Source organism: Morus notabilis, unplaced genomic scaffold (assembly GCF_000414095.1).
Source record: "Morus notabilis unplaced genomic scaffold, ASM41409v2 Scaffold793, whole genome shotgun sequence".
In the NCBI taxonomy this organism is placed as follows: Eukaryota; Viridiplantae; Streptophyta; class Magnoliopsida; order Rosales; family Moraceae; genus Morus; species Morus notabilis.
The window spans coordinates 1-11,542 of record NW_010356914.1 but is presented as its reverse complement, the minus strand read 5'-3'; the positions used below and the strand labels follow the sequence as shown (position 1 = coordinate 11,542).

The following is an 11,542-nucleotide window of genomic DNA, read 5'->3' as shown; positions in this document are numbered from 1 at the left end:
GGCCGTCCATGGACGGCCCGGCCCATTTGACGCCTCTATGTGTGGGTGGTTAAATCACAAGGATTGAATTATCACACGATCCATACCATGGGACCAACCTACCTAGCACGTCAAAGTTGGTATCCCATCTAATTAGAACTCTATTCCTGATAAATCTGAGGCTCCTCCCATCACTACTATAAAGTGTGTGTGTGTGTGTTTTTTTTTTATTTTTTTTTATTTTTTTTTATTTCCTTTGGGTTGTGTGTGTGTTGGGGGCTCCTAATTTATTCTTGGACTGCCCGAGAGTTTATGTGAGAAAAATTTAGAGAGAGAGGCCCGTTTTTTTCACTAATTCAAGTTTAGAATTCGAGTTTTGCTGCAGTAAAAAGCTCTCAGAAACAGTCACATCTAACTTTTTTACTACAGTAAAAAGCTCTCACACAACATCACATTTCAACTCGAATAAAAATTCGAATTAGCGAACCGAACGGGCCCGAGTTATAGAGATCATTTTTTGCCTTCTATTTAGGAGTTTTTAAGTACATTATTTTTTGGGGTTCTTTTCCTTTGGGTGTTTTTGAGGATCAAACTTCTTCAATGTCGTTCCTTTCTCACTCTGTTCTGATGTTATTTTAGGTGTTTTGGCGATTTCATTTTTTTCTGCATTTGTTTGGCTTTTGAGTTGCATCACCGTTGGGTTTTGTTTTTCCTTTGCGAATATTCTCTTTTAGTTTTTTTTTTTTGGGTCTTGTTTTGGTATGTTTTGTTGTATTTTATATATCCCCCCTTATTCTGTTGTTTCGGTTATATTATAGAAGGAGATTTTTATAACTACTCTTCAAAATAGTACAACAAATTATTATTAACTTTTGAACATTATCCCTTTTATTTCTACTCCTTTAGAATAGATCTAGTTAAACATTAGTTAAAGACATAATATGTTATTATTAAAAAACCCTCTGAGTAAATTGATAATTTATAAAATGCTGGGTGCCTCCGTTCGGTGGCTTTTCTAACAACCGGCTATAGTCTATAAGACTATGACTCATAATCTAACAAGTTACGCCAGCCGGCGGATCTCCAATCGGCCATAGTCTGTCAAACTATGACTTATAATCTGTCAAACTATGTTTATAGTTTATCAGACTATGACCCATAGTCTGACATATAACCTGTAGTCTACCAGACTATGACCCATAATAGGATATAATCCTTACGGCGGCAGCCGGCCATAGTCTAACAGGTTACGCTTGCACTAGGCATAGTCTGTCAGATTATAATCTATAGTTTGACAGATTACGCCTGCACCAGTTATACTCTGTGAGACTATAATCCATAGTCTGACAATCTATTTATCTTAAAACCAAGATCAAACATCATTTACCAAATTATAATCAAATTTTTAACCCAAAAAAATCAAAATTGCTCTTATGAAGTACACAAATTCTATCCCGAAGCAACAATAGATGACAAGAAATATAATTTACAAAGAAAAAATGGATAATAATCTACCTTTAAGAGTGTATGAGTTTAAACATTTGCTCTTTACACTTAATAAATATCTTTTTATTAGTGTAATTATTTAACTAAATAAGTTATGAATCAAGAGTAAAAGATAAAAATTCTAACCTATACACTTTAAAGAGCATTTATAAAAATCACCCATTTACAAACTAAAAAACTGTTATTGCAAAACAGTCCACTGTTGTAGACTTCGCAGCGGCTTCAATATCCTCCTCTTCACCATCAACATCAACTTCTCCTTCCTGCAATTTATTCCTAAATAGCTAATAACACACGCACACAAAGCTGAATTCAGCTTGATAGTCCCTAAAAAACCATCACACCATATAATAATCACCATGAAATTACAGAACACATCATATTAGTTAAAATCAAACTGTGGATGTGTCACACCTCAAAACAGGGGTTAGTGACGTGAAAGCTCGTTTAGAGGTTAAACATGATTAAAAAAATAATTAAACATTTAGAAATATAATAATCAAAACTAAAAGTAAAATATTAAGGAAATTTCTAAACAAACCCCACATTTTGTTAAAATTCAATTTCAAGAAAGTGATGGGGACTTTCACACTTTCTGAAAAACAAGTTTTAAACTAAGCCTCCGACATCGTTCAGGATTCTACCCACATGATATACAATATTGTACATACATGAACATGTAAATATCATTTACAGACATCAACCGCAGTCTAGAGATTTAAAGTTTACATTCTAAGAATTTACAATCCTTACATTATTCCACAAGGATGTTGGCACAATCCTCACTGGATCGGATGGTAGCCACTATTTCAGCTATTCAGCACTGCTTCTAGCGTCACCTGAGAGGGGTTTAATATTTATATAGAGCAAAATAAAACGTGAGCAGAAGGCCCTGTAGGATGTATTTTGAAATAAACTTTATAAACAAGTAAATAAATAAAAATATTCAGTTCCAACACAACAGCTAGAACCTAACATCATTTTTCTGAAAGGAAATATAAACTTAAAAATTCTGTATTACAGGCATCAACAAGTAATTTAACTATGATAAATTACTTACACAACCACAAGCACAAGCCTTATCACCACCGTAGTGGCCCGGTCCGGGTTTCGGGTTCTGCTCCCAAGGATACTATCTCCATATCCTATCTAGGCCATCAACGGGCTTACCAATTTGCAAGATATCTTATCTTAAGAAATCATTCATTAAAATTATGAAATAATTCATTATAATTTCAATAGCTAAAATCAAGCTATTGTGTTAAAATGTTTTTTTTTCTTTCGCAAACATGTCTTTTCTATAAAACATTTGCAAGGTCAAAACTCTTTAAATTAGCCTGTCAAAGAAAAGGACAAGAAATCCTACTTCTTAAGTACCAAACATGTGGCTAGCATTGCGCTATCCTAGCCTCTACTTCCTCGAAACCTTCAATTTTATTCTTCCACTAACATTAATACGAAACATTACTTTAGGATTCAATTCTTATTCCTAAAGCAAATCAATCCCAATTATACACTTCGATTTCCTATTAGTGTGCCTTAATCCAATTCCAAGTTTCATAAATCATTTTATGTTTCAAATCATCATTCCAAGGATTTTAATCTCAAAACATGGATTAAAGATGCTAATCCCTCTACTTTAGATTCCCAAATGAAACTAATTTGGGTTCTCTTTGAAAATTGAGGTCAAAACAAGGTTTCAATACAAAATAGGTTCAAACCACGTGTGCACTGGTTGACCGGTGATAGAAAAGTTGTTCTTCACTGGTCGGCTGGTGAAGAGGGAACCGGTCGACCGGTGGGAGTTGGATAGCTCGACCGACATTGTTCTTCACTGGTCGGCTGGTGAAGAGGGAACCGGTCGACCGGTGGGAGCTAGATAGCTCGACCGACACGACCGATCTGAAGGAAATAAGGCCAAAACCTGTAAATCCGAGTTCCAATCCGAGATATTTCAAGGGAAAACTATCAAATCCAGGTTCCAATTACTAAATCAAGTCTAAATAACTAATTTTCCCCAATTTTCACCGTGATTTTACCCAAAATCCATCAAAATCCAATTTAAACTAAAAATAGGTTTTTCTAACGAAAAAATTTGAGATTCAAGAGAAGTTTTTCAGAAATCTTACCCCAAATCATTTTCTTAACGTTGAAAACTCCTTGAAATTCTTCTTTGGTTCAAGATTCGGAAGAATTGGTGACAAATTGGACGAGAGAGAGAGAGAGTGAAAGAGAGAGTGAGAGAGCTGAGAGGGAGCGCGGGAAAAAGAAGGAAGAAAAAGAAAGAAAAAGGAAGAAAAAGAAATAACGAAAATAAGGATAATTTTTAAAAGATATTTATAAAAGTAGACTAAAAAGTGTGTCTACATATATTTTTAGAATGAAAATACTGAAAATATTTTAATCTCTTGAAAACATTTAAATTTACATATCAGAAACATTTAATGAACATAATTAATTAATTAAACTAAATTAAACATATTAATAAATTTTAATTATCTTATTAATTATGTTTAATTTCTCCAGCTGTTACAGGATGTGAGCTACTTCATTGCCAAGAATAACATACTTCATTGCCAAGAATAACACAAGTGTCGAGCAAAAACTGCATTGAATTTCAAGCAAATATAGGAACAGTTTACAGACACGTATACACAAACATAGACATACATGTGTAATGCGAAACGTTATACAAAAAGTTAGTATACTAATATCAGTAAGATCTATTGATGAGAACTGAGAAAGCCTCACCTTGTACTGATTGGCTACACGCTTAAGTCTTTCGAAGCTTGCAAGTGTCCACATGAGAACAACATCTGCATATCCTCATGCGGAAACCACTGAATTAGGCTAAATAGTGGAAACAGACTCTTACAACAATATTGATAAAATATCCACAGTATTTATCATAAATACACGACTGCATGAAAAGAAATAATTATAAATAATAATTCTAATTAAAAATAATTCAACAATTATTTTTATGGATATATTTGCTGAATTTAACTAGATAAAGTTTACCACTGACTTGAAGCAATTGTTGAAAGTATATTTGACATTATTATTCTTCACTTCAGAGCCATTTTTTGTTCTTGAGCAAGAATTTTCTGATACGAGCAAAATTATCACTCCCATGCTTCATCATAGCAAGTGCATCGTCTGGCTCTTTTTTAGCTTCAACATATCTTCGAGAGCCAGGTGGAGATGTCTGAATCTGGGAAAACAAACGTGCATACAAATAATTTTACATGAGATCAAACATGAAATTTAAAGATTTTAGAGAAAAATATCAAGAAATGAAGAACATGCTTCACTTGTAGTAATTAAAATTATAGTGAGCGGCATTCTTAACTAATTATAAACCTTAACTAGGAATTTTAGGTAATTAAATATAATAACAATGTAACATATATATTAGAATATATGTTACCCAGTTCCGAATAAGATATAAATGATAGTATTGATCATGATAGCTTCTTCCCGAATCTCCAATTACATAACAGAAAGAATCAGAAGAACAAGGAACAAAACTGAGAAACAATAACCTCCAAAGCTAGTTGGGCTCATTGTGGCAGTAACATCTTATTTCAAAATGACTCGAAAGAGTAGAATGTCATCAGGAAAGTTTATACCCCAGTCAAATATATTAGCACTTTATTCTCCAAAATTTATAAAAGAAAAATCCAAAATCATTCGCAGTTAATTGGTTTAAATTCGCAATTCCAAGTAGGTTTTTGACAAAAAAAAAAAAAGAGAACCAAATCCATTTTCATCAAAAGACCATTTTCTCACCAAAAAAAAAAAAAAAACATATACACATAAATATAAAAAGACTATTTATCAATTATGACAACATTGTTATAGTAGAATCTTCAAATAAATTGGTGTTATATGTTGTGAGAAAGTTTGACAGCTGAAAAAGCAAAAAACAAAAAACAAAAAAAAAATCGTAACATAAAGCCATAAAAAAAGATTCACCCACTGGCTTTCAAGTTTCCAATTCTAGAGACCCATTTTAATTTTCAAACTTAAAAAGCAAATCAAATGCTACGAGTCAAAAATAAAGAAAGAAAACAAATCTCCCATTTAGTTCGCTGATTCGAATTTTTAATTTCAGTTGAGATGTGACTTTATGTGAGAGTTTTTTAGTGTAACAAAAAAATTAAATGTTACTGTTTCTGAGAGTTCTTTACTGTAATAAAACTCAAATCGGTAAAATAAACGGAGATGTAGGAAAACAACACAATATAAACCATAAAACAAAAGGATTTTAAAACTACAAGTAAAAACCAATACCCACTAAATAAAAAAATCATATTTAAAACGTCATATCCCTTGATAAGTTCCAGAGAGTCATTTTAGAATTTTCTCAACCAAAAAAAAAAAAAAACAAAAGAAAAAATCAGAAACAAAACCAAATTTTGCTGAAGAATACTGACAATAGATAATAAAACCAACGAGAAAAAAACCACCTTCAATCCACACGCAAACATGGAAAATCCACACAAACTTTTATTTGGAAACCAAACCCACTTGAAAAAACACTCAGAGACTCATAAATAAACAGAACAAAAGCATAATGACCGTCGATTTAATCAGAAAAAATAAAAAAATTTAAAAAAATAACACATGCAAAATGATATAAACCTATGCTCTCTATTATTCTTACCGACAAATTGCAAAAATTTAAACCTGCACAAACAATGCTGGGTTTACCAGGCACAAAACACAAAAGAGGGCCAACTTGGTCAAATCCAAAAGCCAAAAACCAAGGAACATAAATATGATTTATAGGGGACTATCAATGTCTATATTTGAAAACCTTTCTATTTTTGATTTTCTATTTGGGATTCAAGAGTCGATCGATGAAATAAAGCTGTAAAGCCACAAGTTACATTGTTTCATGTGAATAAATGGGCATGCTTTAGTTTTTACCTAGTTTTTCATGCTATAGTAAATGAATGAATTTTTATTTTTATACCAAGTTTTCATCTCTAGCCCGCCTTAAAATTTATTAATTTCGAATTTTGTTCTTAATAGTAAATATTTTATAAGATTTCATTCACACCCTTAAATTTGATCTAAAATTTATTACTTTTGGCCTATTAAAAATGTTATAATTCTAAATTTTACACAAAATATCACGATAAGTTTCATTTACACGCTTACTTAAAAAAATTATACTCTACTGCACAATTTATTTATAGCTTGTTTAATTGGAGAGTTGAAGAGGGTTTTGGAAGGTTTGAACCATTGTGGATTCTTTTTGGTTTCTAAAAGTTTGAACCTGAAATAAGGTTGAGAATCCAAAATCGTCGGTTTTGGAGAACTTAACTTTCTTAAGTTCTCGTGGGTTGAATAGTATTTCAGGTTTAAAACCTTGGCTTTATCTCTGTTTACTCATAATTCTCACACAAACCAAAACACCAGTTCAAACTTTATTCTCTAGTGTGATGTTTTATTACAAGTTTAGACTTTATACTTCTAAACATCAGTTTGAACCATAGAAAACCCACAAATAGGTTCAAACTTAAACGTTCAAAACTATATAATCCGAATCCACGAAACAAACAAAGCATTAGTTTAAAATTTGGGAATAGTGCAAATTTATAATAGTCATCTTTCTATTATTGACATTTTAATCATAACGGTTTCTTTATAAGAATAGATCAACTTAAACAAATTAAAAACAAAATGGACAATACTAAACACATTAGGAGATATTGATTTCATAATCTGTAAGTTATTTTTTATAGTGCCATCACAAAATTTTGTGCAGTGACATAGTTAGAAAAAACAATGGTTAATCTTAGAAATTTTTCGATTTTCTCGAAGAAAAATTCTTACTTCATCATTGGAAAGCATTGCGATCACAGGCCCATTTCTAGTGGATCCATGAACTGGGTTGGGCCTATCATTGATGGTGGCATTGCTGGGCTTGTCTATGACAATGTGTGCATTCGCTCCGACCACCCACCCTGATCCAGTTACTATTAACTGATTAATCAGTAAATTAGGCTGGCAACTGGTTAGTGGTTACCACTTTTGATCTCACTTTATTGTACTCTCTCTTTTCCTTGTATAGTTTATTGTTTGACGTTGAGAAAAATATTCTTTTTTAACACATTTCAAACCTAATGAAAGGATGTAAGAAGTACGTACGTACTACTTTTGATTTTCTAAGAGTTACTCTTTAAATTAAAACCTAGAATGATCAAATTGGAATAAATTACTTATAAATGGTTATATTGATAAACTTAAGAGAATACCGGACGAAATTACACACGATGCATGTGTACGATATACTTCTATTTTATGAATATTCGTCTTTTTTTAAAGGAAATATTCCCCTTTTTTTTGTAGCGGATTGGAAGGCAAGCTTATGAAATGAGAAACGCTAGAGGCACAAGTGTTAAACACCACAACTAATTTGACTTCCAACATCACTAGTGTCCTTTTAACATTGTTTGAAAGAAATAAGTAAATTCCAAATTATTCTTAGGAAAAAAGAGTAAACTGCCTATTATAGCGAAGGCCATATTTTTCCACCTGGATACGCATGCGTGTTTATGCTTCCTCCATAGTTCAATCTCGTTATGCTGCTCAAGCGCTGGTCTCTGATTCAAGAACTGGGAATAGATAAAAGAAACAAACATAAAAAAAAAAATTGGAGGTCTCTTTATATCCATTACGAACATAATAGAAGCTTAAAAAAAAAAAAGGAACAAATGATTTTATATGATGCGTGTACATGTACATATCTATATGCACAGATATATCCCATGTTAATATACCAGCAAAGGCCACTCCATTGATTACGTTCATCATACAGTAATCACCCATAAAATTGCCCCCTCCCCCCCCCCCCCAAAAAAAAAAAAAAAAAAAAATACCCCCCCCCCCCCCCCCCAAAAAAAAAAAAAAAAAAAAAAAAACCTTCAATCCCAGTCTGATTGAAAAATCCGGGGTAAAAAAGTGAACAAAATGGAAGCAAGAATCTAAAAAGATAAAATTATTCTAACAGCAAATTGTTTGCGGATAATGTAGCTGGCCAGCCAAGATAATGCTCTGGAGCTCCTCAGGACTAAGATTGGTGATCAGCTGGGGGGAAATGGACCATCACCCTGCACTCATAATAAGACCACGAACGGCCTAGATCAATGATACATTGTACAGATAAGACCACGAACGGCCTAGATCAATGATACATTGTACAGATATATACCTGATAACTTCAGAACATGGATTGCGAAATAGCAGGACCCTTCCCTCACTGCACTTCCATGCGATCCGGTTCCTACAGAATGATATTCACTAAAATGATGCAACTCCTAGCCTCATAAAAGTCATTTGGAAAATGAAACCAAATACAAGAGTTCCTAAGGAGTACAAATCAATATCAACACTTCCAATATAGTAAATATAAAACAACATACGAAAGTATTATAGGTAGAAAAATTAAGTCACTAACTGAGCAAGAATTTGACAACTGGAACAGAGATCATCGACAATGCAAAACTTGCGACTTGCAATTTATAACAAGGATTGATTAATCACTCTATACCATGTGAACAACCGAGTCATAAAAACCCGTCTTGTACTTTGCACATCAAAGTTGATGAGACATGTCATGTAGGGATTACAGCTATTTGTCTCTAGAACATGTGAAATACATTTTTTTGCAAACAAACATCCTTCCATGTGGACAAGTACATGACTAATGCCTGCTTATGCAATATGCGTAAACAATGTTTATAGTGAAGAACCAAAAGATACCTTATGTTCATAAGAATGAGCATAAGGTTTGAAAGATGACCTAGTGAAGCAACATTACAAATTTTATAATATGAAGGATGAGAAAAGAAAAGCTTACAAAAGTCTCATTCATGGTGCAATTGACAAGAAAGTTTGTGAAAATGAAAGTCTGGGAAAAAGTAAATACACACCAGTGCAGAGAAGGATTGCTTTTCGAGTTGAAGTTTCTGATCAAGAAAAAGAGTCTGATTTTGGATTTCTGGTGGTTGAGCAGGTTGTTGGGTAGAGAGAACAGGTGAACTAGACTGGAGCTCGTGGCAAGGATTTTGTTCTTCTACCTGCTTCTTTACTTGTTCCTCCAGCGAAGCAAATTCTTTGGGCTTTACCAAAAAATATAAGTATAGAGTTAACCAAAAAAAACAAATGCTTTCATGGTACAATTGACAAGAAAGTTTGCAAAAAAGAACGACCAGGAAAAACTAATGCATACTGGTGCAGACAAGGATTGTTTTTCGAGTTGAAGTTTCTGATCAAGAACATGAGTGTGATTTTGGATTTTTGGTGGTTGAGCGGGTTGTTGGGTAGAGAGCATGGGTGAACAAGACTGGAGCTGGTGGCAAGGATTTTGTTCTTCTACCTGCTTATTTACTTCTTCCCCAAGCAAAGCGAATTCCTTGGGCTTTTCCGACTGCAGATCATTTTAAACACCGTTACTCGTTATAAGCTCTTACCAAAAGATATGAGTATAGATTATTTTTTTATTATTATTATTTTTTAAAAATCATGTTTTCATAGTTCAATTGATAAGAGGTTTGCAAAACTGAAAGACCAGGAAAGAGTAATACATACCAATGCAGACAAGGATTGTATTTCGGGTTGAAGTTTCTGATCAAGAACATGTGTCTGATTTTGGATTTCTTGTGGTTGAGCAGGTTGTTGGGTAGAGAGAACAGGTGAACAAGACTGGAGCAGGTGGCAAGGATTTAGTTCTTGTACCTGCTTCTTTACTTGTTCCTCAAGCAAAGCAAATTTTTTGGGCTTTTCCGACTGCAGATCATTTCAAACACCGTTAGTCGTTATACGCTCATACCAAAAAATGTAAGTATATGGTTAAAGAGAAAAATGCTTTCATAGTGCAATCGACAAGAGGTTTGCAAAACTGAAAGACCAGGAAAGAGTAATACATACCGGTGCAGTTAAGGACTGTTCTTCAAGTTGAAGTTTCTGATCAAAAACATCAGTCTGATTTTGGATTTCTAGTGGTTGAGCAGGTTGTTGGGTAAGGAGCACGGGTGGACGAGACTGGAGCTGGTGGCAAGGATTTTGTTCTTCTACCTGCTTCTTCACTTGTTCGTCAAACAAAGCAAATTCCTTGGGCTTTTCCCACTGCAGATCAATTCAAACACTGTTAGTCGTTATACACGCTCTAACCAAAAAAACATAAGTAAAGAGTTAAAAAAAAAAAATGCTTTCAATAATGCAATTGACAAGAAAGTTTGCAAAAATGAAAGACTGGGAAAAAGTAAATACACACCGATGCAGACAAAGATTGTTTTTCGAGTTGAAGTTTCTGATCAAGAACATGACTCTGATTTTGGATTTCTTGTGGTTGAGCAGGTTGTTGGGTAGAGAGGACGGGTGAACAAGTCTGGAGCTGGTGGCAAGGATTTTGTTCTTGTACCTGCTTCTTAACTTGTTCCTCAAACAAAGCAAATTCCTTGGGCTTTTCCCACTGCATATCATATTAAACAACGTTAGTCATTATGCGCTATTATCAAAAAATATTAAGTATAGATTTTTTTTTTTTTTTAAAAAAAGGAAGGCAAAAAAAAAAAAAATACCATGCTTTCACAGGTGACACAGTTATAGTAATATTTATATCCATCAGGGCAGGCATGCTCACTCCAATCACATTCCGAAAATTCTGGTATTTGAGTATTTACTGGAGCTGTTGACGAGGTAGAATTGCTACCAATTGCCTGAGGACTGCTTCTACTTGGTGGACGCTGGAAAAGAAAAATCACATTAAACAGCACCGTTATAAAACTGGTACTGTTGCAAGACACAAGTATAAAAGAATGTTTGTGAAACGAGTTGTAGAAGTGTCATCCCTTTAGATGGCATCAGTAGCATCTTGATGCCAACTGAATGGCATACAGATAGAAATTCTTTCTTTTTCTTTTTCCTTTTTTTGTTTGTTTTTTAAGAAGAGCATATACTGTATATGCATGAATTATTTGCAATACCGGCTGCCCGCTTGCCTGAGACCACTCCTGCTGCTCTGAGATTTGCTTCGACTGTT

At 33.6% G+C, this 11,542-nt stretch overlaps 2 protein-coding genes across 2 annotated transcripts in view; one reads left to right on the top strand and one right to left on the bottom strand.

Moving 5' to 3' along the window:
* Positions 1–8,649, top strand: part of LOC112091004 (probable WRKY transcription factor 23) — a 17,920-nt gene extending 9,271 nt beyond the window's left edge. Inside the window, exon 4 of the mRNA XM_024163606.1 lies at positions 8,533–8,649. Within this exon, the coding sequence (XP_024019374.1) occupies positions 8,533–8,649 (117 nt within the window). The remainder of the gene's footprint in view (positions 1–8,532) is intronic.
* On the bottom strand, positions 8,453–11,536 carry LOC112091041 (PAX-interacting protein 1-like). The gene is made up of 9 exons (XM_024163758.1): positions 11,487–11,536; positions 11,082–11,246; positions 10,775–10,972; positions 10,429–10,626; positions 10,090–10,287; positions 9,731–9,928; positions 9,432–9,620; positions 8,711–8,782; positions 8,453–8,609 (listed from the first exon to the last, which is right to left on the bottom strand). Exons 2-8 carry the CDS (start codon positions 11,082–11,084, stop codon positions 8,756–8,758), a joined length of 1,011 nt encoding a protein of 336 aa, XP_024019526.1. The 5' UTR covers positions 11,085–11,246; positions 11,487–11,536; the 3' UTR covers positions 8,453–8,609; positions 8,711–8,755.
* Positions 11,537–11,542: the final 6 nt, after the last annotated feature.